A 13,418-nucleotide genomic window follows, 5' to 3' on the forward strand; every position below is an offset into this window, starting at 1 on the left:
ATAAACAGTAAATAGGGCGACACCATATGGTTGACATGCACTAGGTAGACAGGTACAAAAGGTTGACATGGTCAAAAGGTCGACATGTAAAACATAGACAGGGCCTAAGGTCGACAGGTTCAAATGCTCGAAAGCTTCAAGTGGTCAATATGACAATGGTCGACATACATATGGTTGACACTTTTTTGGGGGGGTTATGTTAATTACAACTTTTGCTTTAATGACTATCCATGTCACTATTCATGGTGAGGAAAGTGAGACACAGTACCCGAAGTGTGGTGCACGGACGTGTTTCAACAAATGGTGGTGAGAGATGAGAACAGAATAAAAATGTACCCCAAGAAAACAAAAAAGGGTGTTGACCATGTATGTGTCGACCATTGTCACGTCGACCTTTTGTCCCAGTTGACCTTTTGTACCTGTCACCCCTTTCCATTGTCTACATTTTACATGTCGACCTTTTGTGCATGTCGACCAATTGGTGTCAAACTAATGACTGTCGACCCTTTTACTGTAGGCTTATTGGGGGTCATTCAGAGTTGATCGCTAGCTGCATTTGTTTGCAGCGCAGCGATCAGACTAAAAATAGGCAATTCTGCGCATGCGTATGCGGCGCAATGCACACGCGCAATGTATAGGGCACAGCGAACTATGCAGTTTTGCATAGGCTCTAGCGATGCTTTTCAGTCGCACTGGTTGCCGCAGAGTGATTGACATGAAGTGGGTGTTTCTGGGTGGCAACTGACCGTTTTCCGGGAGTGTTTGGAAAAACGCAGGCGTGCCAGGGAAAACGCAGGCGTGGCCGGACAAACGCTGGGCGGGTGTGTGACGTCAAATCCGGAACTGATTAATCTGAAGTGATCACAAGCGCTGAGTAGGTTTTGAGCTACTCTGAAACTACACGAAAAATATTTGCAGGCGCTCTGCGATACAACCATTCGCACTTCTGCTAAGCTAAAATACACTCCCAGTGGGCGGCGGCATAGCGTTTGCAGGGCTGCTAAAAACTGCTCAACTCGGAATGACCCATAACCATTTTTTCCTGGATACAATCTGAAGTTATTAAACCTTTAAAACTATGCATTATTACTTAAGGTCAACAGAGCACTTGGGATGGGTGGTATTCATGTGACCGGCGGTCTGCTGACCGACAGTCACATGACCTCCTCCATCGTCCCGAAGGCTCACTATCCCGATGGTCGGCATGCCGACCAACAGGGACAATTTCCACTCGTGGGTGTCCACGACACCCATAGAGTGGGAATAGAACCCGTGGCGACTGCAGGTCGCCACCGAGCCCGCAAGGGGCTTGCTGCACTCGCCCCTCCCCGCCGGGATCCCGGCGTCGGTATGCTGCCGGGATACCGGCGTCGGTAAGCTGACCGGCGATCAGGAGACCGCCGGTCAGCCATACTACACCCCTTGGGATGATAGTACTGTATACTGTACCACAAGATGGGAAATCATACATAAAAGGATTGGCAATGGTTCTACACTGTAGCAGGCAATGTGCTTGTTCCAATGTCACCACTCGCAGAGAAAAATTAATACACTTATAAAGTTTGATTTTTGATTGATTAAATATTAAAATGAGATATCTTATAACAAGTCCAAGTTTTTGATTATTATACAGATATTCAATACAGTAAATAACTCACCTTATATACATCATGATTTCCTATCACAGCATCAAACAATGTGTATAAGTCATTGAGAAGATCTACCACTTCAATGGGCTCACTCATAGCTGATATGGTAGTAAAACCCACTATATCACTGAAGTATAGGGTAACCTCATCAAACCACTCTGGTTCCACTGTGCAGCCCATTTTTAATGCTTCTGCAACAGATCTGAAAATCAAGCAGATTGTTTAGTACCAGACATTACTATACTATACAGCAATCCTATAGGAAACCTGAAAATTGAAATAGGGCTTCTGCCTGAAATCACCTGTTAAAAACACACTATTGCTGATATTTTGCAGATCAGTTGAGATTAACTGTGACACATAGGGGGTAATTCCAAGTTGATCGCAGCAGGAAATTTTTTAGCAGTTGGGCAAAACCATGTGCACTGCAGGGGAGGCAAATATAACATTTGCAGAGACAGTTAGATTTGGGTGGGTTATTTTATTTCTGTGCAGGGTAAATACTGGCTGCTTTATTTTTACACTGCAAATTAGATTGCAGATTGAACACACTACACCCAAATCTAACTCTCTCTGCACATGTTATATCTGCCTCCCCTGCAGTGCACATGGTTTTGCCCAATTGCTAACAGAATTCCTGCTGCGATCAACTTGGAATTACCCCCATAGTACAGTATATTACCAAAATCTGTATACATGGAAAAAAATGTAGATTGTGCTGATTGTTTCCATGGTTACATATGTTTTTAAGGATGGTGAGCCAAATAACAACAACAGTTTCTGGGTTTTCAGCAGTATATTTCAGGCAATAGTGCTATCAAGTATGAGGAATTAGACACTCATATGAGGTGTAGTAGCCAACACACTTATTTTAATTGGGCAATTTAATTTTTGAATGAAGGAATCATTTAAACCTGCTCTCCATACAATGCACATGCAAGTGCAGAGAATATTGCGTACGCCTCATGAAATAGCATGGGAATCCAATCATGATTTGCATAAGTAGACTCTCCAGCTGGGGTGTCAGTGACACAGGCTACAAGAACATTCTTGCACTTTGGATTCTATCAGAGCTGGGAAGCCATATGCTGTCTCCCTGGACGGAAGCCTAAACTAACTTAATTAAGTCATGAGAGTAAAGGGAAATAGAAGATGTTTTGATTTTGTCTACCCATCTATAGGGGTCATTCTGACCCGTTCGCTCGCTGATTTTTAACGCAGCAGAACAAACGGGTCCCCACTGCGCATGCGCCGGCGCATGCCAGATGGCCGAAGGCCGTAGCTGGGATGCGATCGCCTCTGCCTGATTGACAGGCAGAGGCGATCGCTGGGCGGGAGGGGGCGAAACGGCGGTGTTTGGCCGCCGCTTCGAGGTTGCGGTCCGGCCAACGCAGACGTGGCCGGACAGAACGGGGGGCGGGCCGCAGTGGCTGCGTGATGTCACACGCAGCCGCTGCGGGCCGGCGAGCGATGAGTAGCTCCCGGCCAGCACGCTGTAATTGCGCTAGCCGGGAGCTACTCTTGAAGTGCAAAGGCATCGCCGCTGTGCGATGCCTTTGCACTTCTGCGGGTGTGGGGGGGGGGCTGACTAGCATGCGGGGCGGACTCCGCATGTCAGGGAAGATGATCGTAGCTGTGCGAAATTTAGCACAGCTACGATCAACTCGGAATGACCCCCAATGTTAAATTTTTGAATAACTGGTGCGTATAAATGCACTATCCTATTTATAATGCTCAAACATGACACCACTATATATAATGACTAGAAATTGATCTCTGTCACATTAGAAGGGCAAATTTATAGTAAGGTAATTTTGTCTCCAAAATCTTTTATGAGCATAGCTAAGCCTGAAGCATCTCCCCAAAGATGAACACTCTACCCACTTTACGTTTATTTTAGGAAAACAAAACCTATTATTACATCTGGGTAGGCTTACCATATTATCCCTTTAGATCAGAACACTAATGAATTATACAGGTTCTGTGACTTGCTGACTTCAAGCTAGCATTTCACCTGGTTTTACTTCAATCTGTGTAATACATGAGCGTCCTTTTTTAAAGCGATGGTATGGTAAGTCAGAGGCGTCATCGGGTGTGGTGACACCCAGTGCCGTAACTAGACATTTTAGCGCTGTGTGCAAGATAGGGCATCGGCGCCCCCCCCCCCCCCCTCTATGTAAGAAAGGGGCAGTGTGCGCCATAGGGGCGTGGCTTCATGGGGAAGGGGTGTGGCAACAAAATAATACCAATTCACATTACATATTATAGTAGTCTCCATTATTCAAATTACGCCGCACAGCAGCACCACTACACCAGGTACAGCCCCTCTTACACATTACGACAGACAGTCCCCTTTTTACACATTACAGCAGACAGCGTCCCTTTTTACACATTACGGCAGACAGCGTCCCCCTTTGTACACATTACGGCAGACAGCGTCCCCCTTTTTACACATTACGGCAGACAGCGTCCCCCTTTTTACACATTACGGCAGACAGCGTCCCCCTTTTTACACATTACGGCAGACAGTGTTCCCCATTTTACACATTACAGCAGACAGCATCCCCCTTTTTTACACGATAGATAGATATTCATGGGGCATGGTCACATAATAGTTACAATTCACATTACACCACACAGTAGTGTTATTCGCATTACATCACACAGCAGTGCCACTTATACACATTGTGCCAGGTAGAGCACATTATACACACTGCGCCAGGTAGAGCACGTTATACACACTGCGCCAGGTAGAGTAAGTTATACACATTGCGCCAGGTAGAGCACGTTATACACATTGCGCCAGGTAGAGCACGTTATACACATTGCGCCAGGTAGAGCACGTTATGCACACTGCACCCGGTAGAGCACGTTATACACACTGCGTCAGGTAGAGCACGTTATACACATTGCGCCAGGTAGAGCACGTTATACACACTGCGCCCGGTAGAGCACGTTATACACACTGCGCCAGGTAGAGCACTTATTAGTTATGTATAAATTGCCTACTTCATGCCTTCACTACACAGCGAAGCACTATTATCTGCACGTAACATACAGCAATGCAAACAGAAGGGTATTTCTATATTGTTTGGGATACATGGCAGGATCATTCACATTAACTGGACTGACAAAGGAATTTCGCTTGCAGGTCGCATTACGCCTCAGTATCAGGGAGAGCGGCATTGGAGGGGTTAGCAGGAAAATCCAGGGGGCGGGGCTCACAGCTCCCACTGGATGGTTGCAGGGTTCCCATAGTAACGGTGGATTGTCAGGAGCAACTGGTGAGTGGGTTATTTGGGCAAACAATGAGGTCTGTGCTCTTATCAGGATACCAGCAGGCAGGTGCACAATCCACAGCAAGGTACACAGCATGAAATGACCCAGACCCCTCACTGGCATTCAGCAAACCCCCCAGCAAATCCAGCCACACCATCCCCACACCACCCCCGCGGGAACTCCCAGCCACATTTACAGCAGGCCCAGCCACCTTCCCAGACCCCCAGATGCCGCAGGAACCCCCACCCGCTTGTGACACACTGCCACAGCATTAGGACTCACCCACGGGTATACAGCAATCACCACCGCTACATGACTCATTCACCGGAGACTCCTGGCAGTTCCGTACGCTGTGGACACTGTGTGCGCTGCTTGAGGTGGGCGGGGGGAGGAGGGTGCCCAGGCCGCTCTGATCCCTCCGGCGTCTCCCCAGTCTGTGGAAACCATGGTGCAAGGAAGGAGTCTCCCCCATGCGGGAGGTGTCATGGCCGAGGCTGGCATAGAACACACTGGGCTGCTTGGGGACCGCATGCAGCTCACTGTAACACTGCTCCCGGCACTCTTCCAGCAGCCCACGGCCTGATCGGCGGCAGCAGCAGCGACAGTGGCATCCACGTCCACGGGACTCAGTCAGTGCCCGGCATCGGCCGATCCGTGAGGGGGCGGGGCCTAATGGGAGCGCGGGGAACAATTTGGATGGGATGCAGCACTGATTGGGTGGGAGACGAGTCTGAAGATTCCTATTGGGCGCAGTGAGATTTGGAAGGAGAGGGGACTGCTGCAGCAGCGCAGCTACCAGTTACATAGCGCTGCTGCGGCTCCCTGCTCCCTCTCCTCCGGCATAGGCGGCTTGTAATGAGTCAAATTGACTCATTGCAAGCCGCTGGCCGTTGCGCCCCCAGTACAACTGCGCTGTGTGCCAGGCACACCTGGCACACACGTAGTTACGGCACTGGTGACACCCAGTGCGCACCCTTCAAATGCCAGCGTGCCGGAGATGCGTTTGTGGCAAAAAAAGGGGCGTGGTTGCAAAGAAAGGGGGTGTGCCCAGCATCTCCGGAGATGCTGGGCTGTACTGGACTGCCCTGGAGACTGTCTGCAGCGCTGTTGGCTCTTCTGCTATGATAGGAGCTGGGTGCTGCAGCAGACTTTCACACTGCAGCATCTGGCTCCTGTCCCTGCGGAGGAGCCCACAGATTGGTGTCACCCCCTTCTAGGCGTCACCCGGGTGCGGTCCGCACCCCCCGCACCCACCTTGTGACGCCACCGATAAGCCTACATCTGGGTATGGGGAAAAAGTACACTAATGCAGCAAGGTCGCACTAATCATGGGATAGCTCTATCTTCTGGTGTCTGGTCATCTTCTTCCATCAGAAGAGACTGCTACATTTGTTGTACTAACCCACAAATATACCTATGAGGGTGGCGTGTGTCCAAACTGAATCTAAATTGCAGTTTAAAAAATAAAGCTGTCTGACATTTGTGGGCTACATGCAAAAGCAGCCAGTATTTACCTAGCACACAAATATTTTATGTTCCAGATTTAAAGTTACTTGCTTTTATAGCTTTACATGCAAATCAGAATCAGGCCCAGTGTTCATTAATGTTATGTAACATGTTATAAAAGGGAAAAAAAAATAAAAAGAAAACACTTACGGAGGTAACATCTGAGTTAAAAGCTTTTCTGTTTTCTGTTTTTCTATCTCTAGTTCCTCTGTTCTCTCACGTATTAAGTCCTCCAGGTTACTCGAGTATTGTTCCAACATGCGCAGCATGGAATCAATAATGTTTGTTTTCTTCCCTTTATTGATATTTTTAAACTGCACATTGTGGAAATGAAAAAAATAAATAACAACATATTTTTCAGGTAAAACCATTTAAAGGGATTACATATGTTATCCCGGCAGACGGGATTCTGGCTGACAATATCCCGACAGAGGCATCCCGTCCGCCAGAATGCCAGCAGTGGGGCGAGTGCTAAGAGTCCCCTTGCAGGCTTGTTGTGCTCACCACGCTGTGGGCACGGTGGCTTGTTGCGCTCCCCACAGAATCTATTCCCACTTTATGGGTGAGTGAGAGTAACCCTGGTGCACCGAGATTCCGGCTGGTGGCACTGTCAGCTGTCAAGATTTCGGCATTGGAATCCTGAACGACGGGATCCCGACAGCCGGCATTTTAACTGCATCCCATATAGAAATTCACACAGTTCTGCCCTGATGAGGTTTTTTTGAAGGGATGGATAAGACTTTTATCTTTAACAAATAATAGTTTGGGAAGTAATTAACATTGAGAATGTGCTGAAGGAAAGTCAGCATTTTCTGTTGTTCATCCCAGTATTGTCTTTTACCTGTACTTATCTATGCACTCAGGGCTCAATCCAATTATACACAAAGGGTGTGATGTGCCGTTTCCGCAGCGTTGAAATGCCAACAACAGCATCCGATGATCAGAGCCCTATGGTGCAGCGAGCACTTTTGTGCTAGTTCAGGCACCCACGAGATCATCGCATATAATTGGATTGAGCCCTAGGTTTGGCCAAAGCATAGTACTACCTATCTGTGCTCTTGTCTGGGACTTTGACCTCCTTAAAGTGCTTCTGTTTTATTGTAGGTTTCAACTCCACTGTATTATCGAATATCTAATTCTTACAAGACCAATTTAGGATTGGTTTCCGGATGGAAGATAAACAGTAATTAGATGGTCAATAGGTAGACACCAGAAGGTTGACAGTCAATAGGTCAACAGGGTCAAAAGGTCAACGTTCTCAAAACGTCTATGTTCTCAAAAGGTCGACTAAAAAAAGACTGACACATGGGGTTTATGATTTTTCATGATTTTTAGGGTTAAGGTAATGGTTACAGTTAGGGTTAGGCATATAGCAGAGGAATAGGGTTAGGCTGCGGAAGGGCATGTTTAGGGTTAGGCACGCTATGTGTGGCCCTAGCCTAATGGTACATTTGTTTAAAACTCTCCACCTCTCTTTAAAACTTTAAATGGGCTCCCAAGACTCCCTTCTTCATCAAAGCCATCCAGCTCTCATACTAAACCACTGCCCCATGCTCACTGTCTACCCCATGTGTTTCGCCCCTGTCTATCTGCTCCTCCCCTTTAGAATGTAAACTCTCACGAGCAGGGCCCTCATCCCTCATGTGCTTTTCCTTCCTTTACTAATACTATCATCTAACCCTTGGTTTCTGCCACCCTGCTGCTTATTAGAGTGTTATGACCGCTGATGCAACAATGTTTATAAACCATGTACTTGTCTAACATTGTCTTGTACTGTAATTCACTATTTTCTTGTTTTGCTCATATGTTTCTGTACTTTGTTAAGCGCTGCGGAATCCTTGTGGCACCATATAAAGCATAATTATAATAATAATAATAATAATGATAGTCTCTTGTGCAGATATGCTTATGTTAACTAAAAAAAACATATATAATATATGGATCAGTGGGGGTAATTCCAAGTTGATCGCAGCAGGAAATTTTTTTAGCAGTTGGGCAAAACCATGTGCACTGCAGGTGTGGCAGATATAACATTTGCAGAGAGAGTTAGATTTGGGTGGGTTATTTTATTTCTGTGCAGGGTAAATACTGGCTGCTTTATTTTTACACTGCAAATTAGATTGCAGATTGAACACACCCCACCCAAATCTAACTCTCTCTGCACATGTTATATTTGCCTCCCCTGCAGTGCACATGGTTTTGCCCAATTGCTAACAGAATTCCTGCTGCGATCAACTTGGAATTACCCCCAGTTGTCCTTTAATTAACACAAAGATTGCACTGGAGCTCAGTGGAGACTTAAAACACCCATGTGCACATTATCAATGATCCGAAGAATGTAGAATTATTGGAGTACTACAACTTCACATGTATAATTCATATGTACAGCACTTTTGGTCTAGTTATATTATGTTTACAAGATACAATGACTCACTTATGATTTAGAAATAAGCCTTTCACCTGATCAAATATTTCATCAAAAGTAGGACGTCTGTCTGGGTCCTCATTCCAGCACTGTTTCATCAGCACAATGCATTCCATGGGGGCATGGTCTGGAGAGACCACGGGGCGACACAAAGGAGGGGGCTTTTTAATCTTTGGGATGATTTCTGAAAAACACAGAGGAAATGCTTCCAAATTCAGTATATATATTTAACTTGCTGAAGTATCCAGCGTTGCCCGGGTTTAAATTTTCCAGCTGTTAAGTTATCAATGAGCTGGATGTAACTGTCAACATATTAAAAATAATTAGTAGCTTAGTAGCTCTTCCAACACATCCATGAGGTGGCTGCCCAGTGTAATTTTTGTTTTGGGGGTGTCCCCAGTAGCTTTAATCCCCAGCTTTTCTTTCTGTTCCGTTCTATAGTCACTTTTCCATTGCAAGATGGGTTTAAAGTTTTAATTTTGTTATCAATATTGCTATTCCAAGGAATTTGGGTACACAACATTTTTTTGTCTTCTTACCTCTATTTCTGTCAGTTATTTTGGTTCATTGAAGGCCCAGAACTGGCTCCCGTGGTCAAAGTTCTCCTCTGCAGGTTCCACCGTGAGGTCCAACTGGAACCCTAACCCACCTGAAACCTGGTCAGGATCCAAATGGATCACCTCTCGTTGGGCTCATCCAATTGGTGCAACAGGGACCGGACAGAAAAACAAGCAGACCAATGAATTTTATATATGTCTCAGATATATAGAACTGGCCCGAAAGGGGTGGATTTTTTTAGTTACCGTCTAGTTCCCTGTTGTGTACCGGTGCACGTCCAAATGGAATAATACGTATGGAGACAGGTCGGCACTTATAGAGACTGATACACCATAGAAAATCAGCACAGAACACTGTAGCTGTTTGTCAACGTTTCAGAGAGGAACCCTTTTTATCAAGAAAAGTGTTCCATTCTGAAACACTGAAAAACAGCTACAGCACTCTGTGCTGATTTTGTATGGTGTATCACTCACTGAGTGTCGTCCTGCCTCTCTCTCTCTCTCTCTCTCTCTATATATATATATATACTAGGTGATTCATCGCGCCCACCAGGCGCTCTTCACACCGTCGCAAGGGGCTACGCCCCCTTAACCCCTGCACGCCTTTCTGGTGTTCAATATTTGTATTATATGGAGAATTACCAGCATTCCTAGTTTTGTTAGTGATGAAATATTGCACAACAAAAGGGCGTGCGATGGTGAAGGAGGCGTAGCCTGCAGGGCACGATGTACAGAATTTAGGTGTAAGTTCAGTGTGGGAATGGGGGGGGGGGGCTGGAAAAGAGGGTGGGTGCAGTGAGGTGGAGGTGCCTCTCCGTGCCGCTGATCACCCCTGATTCAGGGACTCACTGGTAGCGGCTGCGGATGGTGTCCAAGGTGCTGCGTGTGGTGGACAGGTGCACTGTAGATGTTGGAGGGGGTCCAGAGGTACTGCGAGTGGGGGAGATGTGGGCTGTGGGTGTTGGAGGGGGTCGAGAGGTGCTGCGGGTGGGGGAGAATTGGGTGTGCAGATGGTGGAGGGGGTCCAGAGAGACTGCAGGTGGAGTAGGGGGAGGGGGCTGATGGGGGAGGGGGTCTGTGGATGTTGCTGGTGGGTGAGGGACAGGTGTGGGGGACCGCAGATGAAGGAGGGGGTCTGGAGGTGCCGTGTATGGGGGAAGGGCAGGTGAAGGTGGGGGGGGGGGGTGCAAGGGGGTGCGGTTGGGTGAGGGGTTCCAGAGGTGCTGCGGATGGGGAAGGGGTGGTTGCGGGGTGCCGCGAAAGGGGTCTGTAGATGCTGTGGGTGGGGGATTAGTGGCTGTGGGTGGGGCACGGATGGAGGCGGCGGTCCGGAGGTGCTGTGGGTGGGGGAGGGTACTGCGGATTGGGGGGAGGGGGGTCTGGAGGTGTTGCGGCTGGGGGAGGGGTGGGGGCCGTGGATGTGTTCTGGAAGCGCTGCGGGGGGGGGCTGTCGGTGGTGGGGTAGGTGCAATGGGGAGGGGTTCCGGTGGCGTTGTGGGTGGGGAAGGTTCGGGTGCTGAGGTGCCGCGAGTGGAATAGGGGGTCAGGAGGTGCCAGGTTCGGGGGTATCGCTGATGGTGGATGGGGACCATAGGCACTGCGGGTGGTGGAGGAGCGGGTGCGGTGGTGCCGCGGGTGGAGTAGAGGGTCTCAATGCGCCACGGGTGGGGGGGCGCTGTGGGTGGAAGGGGTGCTGCGGATGAGGGAGGGGGGGGAGGTGTTGCTACTGGGGGAGGGGCGGGGGAGTTAGGGCCATGGATGGTGGAGTAGTTCAGGAGGCTCTGCGGGTGGGGGAGGGGCGGGGGTGTTGTGGGTGGGTGAGGTGCTGTGGTGGATGGAGGAGGGTTTCCGGTGGCGCTGCGGGTGGGGGGGTGTTGTGAGTGGGATAGGGGGTCAGGAGGTGCCGTGGATGGGGGAGGGGCAGGGTTGATGCGGGTGGGGGAGTGGCAGGCGCGGGGTTGTGGGCAATGGGGGATGGGGTCCATAGGCGCTGCGAGTGGTGGAGGAGCAGGTGCGGTGATGCCGCAGGTTGGGTAGGGGGTCTGGAGGCGCCAGGGGTGGGGGAGGGGCGGGTTCGGGGGTGGCGTGAATGGGGTCCTTAGGTGCTGCGGGTGGTGGAGAAGCAGGTGTGGGTGTGCTGTGGATGGGGGAGGGGGTCCGGGAGAGCTGCGGGTGGGGGAGTGGCAGGTGCGGGGTTGTCGGCAATGGGGGATGGGGTCCATAGGCGCTGCAGGTGGTGAAGGAGCGGGTGCGGTGATGGGGAGGGTTGTGTAGGGGGTCTGGAGGCGGTGGGGGAGGGGCGGGGTGCCTTGGATGGGGGAGGGGGTCCATAGGTGCTGCGGGTGCTGTAGGAGCGGGTGCGGTGATGCCGCGGGTGGGGTAGGGGGTCTGGAGGCTCCACGGGTGGGGAACGGGCAGGTGCGGGGGTGCCGTGGATGGGGGAGGGGGTCCATAGGTGCTGCGGGTGGTGGAGGAGCGGGTGCGGGGGGGGGGTGGATGGGGGAGGGGGTCCGGGAGAGCTACAGGTGTGGGAGGGGCTGGTGTGTGACGGGACTGTTTTGGCCAGCAATAAATTTAGCAACGTCGATACTGTACCTTTACTTTTTTATTTTTTTGGGTGCGTTTGGGGGAGGGGCGGGTGCAGGAAGAGGTGCGGTTGGGTGAGGGGTTTCAGAGGTGTTGCAGGTGGGGGAGGGGTAGTTGCGGGGTGCCGCGGAAGGGGTCTGTTGATGCAGTGGGTGGGGGATGAGTGGCTACAGATGGAGGCGGGGTTCCGGAGGTGCTGTGGGTGGGGGACAGGTGGGTGCTGCGGATGGAGGAGGGGTTGGGGAGGTGTTGCGGCTGGTGGAGGGGCGTGGGAGTGGGGACTGTGAATGAGTTCTGGAGGTGCTGTGGGTGGGGGAGGGGCGGGGGTGTCACGGGTGGGTGAGGTGGAGGTGCTGTGGTGGATGTGGGAGGGGTTCCGGTGGGGCTGCAGGTGGTGGAGGGGTGGGTATGGTGATGCCGCGGGTGGGGTAGGGGGTCTGGAGGCGCCACGGGTGGGGGAGGTGCGGGGGTGCCGTGGATGGGGGAGGGGGTCCATAGGTGCTGCGGGTGGTGGAGGGGTGGGTGCCGTTATGCCGCGGGTGGGGTAGGGGTCTTGAGGTGCCACGGCTGGGGGAGGGGCAGATGGGAGGGGGTCCGGTAGAGGTGCAGGTGGGGGAGGGGCTGGTGTGTGATGGGACTGGTGTGGCCAGCATTACATTTAGCCACGTGGGAGCGAGCGCCATAGGCTGGCCTGTCTATACTGCACCTTTACTTTTGATGTCATTTTTGGTTTGATTTTGGATTTGGCATTGTGGTAATCTGGTAAGTGCAGTTATGTCACCAGCTCCCATCCCAACACAGGGGGTCATTCCGAGTTGATTGTAGCTGAGCAAAATTTTGCACAGCTACGATCATCTTTTCTGACACGCGTGGGGACGCCCAGAACAGGGCTAGTCCGCCCCACATGTCAGTCCGGCCCCCCCTCGCAGAAGTGCAACGGCATTGCACAGCGGTGATGCCTTTGCACTTCAGGAGTAACTCCCGGCGAGCGCAGCTTTAGCGTGCTGGCCTGGAGCTACTCCTTGCTCCCCAGCCCGCAGCAGCTGCGTATGACATCACGCAGCCGCTGCGGCCCGCCCCCCGTTCGGTCCGGCCACGCCTGCGTTGGCCGGACCGCGCCCACGAAATGGAGGCCAAACGCCGTTTCGCCCCCTCTTGCCCCTCGATCGCCTCTGCCTGACAATCAGGCAGAGGCAATCGCTGTCCTGCCATGGCCGTCGGCCGTGCCGCATGCACAGGCGCACAAAGGGGCTGGCGCATGCGCAGCAGGGACCCGTTCGCTCTGCTGCGTGAAAACGCAGTGAGCGAACGGGTGGGAATGACCCCCATAGGACGTGGGAGCCTGCTAGTAACATGGTGCTGAGTGCATGGGGTCTGTGCTGCAGCCCCCTCCTCTCTGTCCCTCTCCCCCCTGAT

General features: G+C 51.0%; 1 protein-coding gene across 6 annotated transcripts in view; it reads right to left on the minus strand.

The window, feature by feature from the left end:
* GUCY2F (guanylate cyclase 2F, retinal) overlaps positions 1 to 13,418 on the minus strand; it is a 213,949-nt gene that overhangs the window by 53,330 nt on the left and 147,201 nt on the right. For all 6 annotated transcript variants that reach the window (XM_063937293.1, XM_063937290.1, XM_063937295.1 and 3 more), the window contains 3 exons: positions 8,895 to 9,043; positions 6,585 to 6,748; positions 1,659 to 1,851 (listed from right to left, as the gene is read on the minus strand). In XM_063937293.1, the coding sequence (XP_063793363.1) occupies positions 1,659 to 1,851; positions 6,585 to 6,748; positions 8,895 to 9,043 (506 nt within the window). The remainder of the gene's footprint in view (positions 1 to 1,658; positions 1,852 to 6,584; positions 6,749 to 8,894; positions 9,044 to 13,418) is intronic.

The sequence above is a fragment of the Pseudophryne corroboree genome, chromosome 8 (assembly GCF_028390025.1).
Source record: "Pseudophryne corroboree isolate aPseCor3 chromosome 8, aPseCor3.hap2, whole genome shotgun sequence".
Classification (NCBI taxonomy): domain Eukaryota; kingdom Metazoa; phylum Chordata; class Amphibia; order Anura; family Myobatrachidae; genus Pseudophryne; species Pseudophryne corroboree.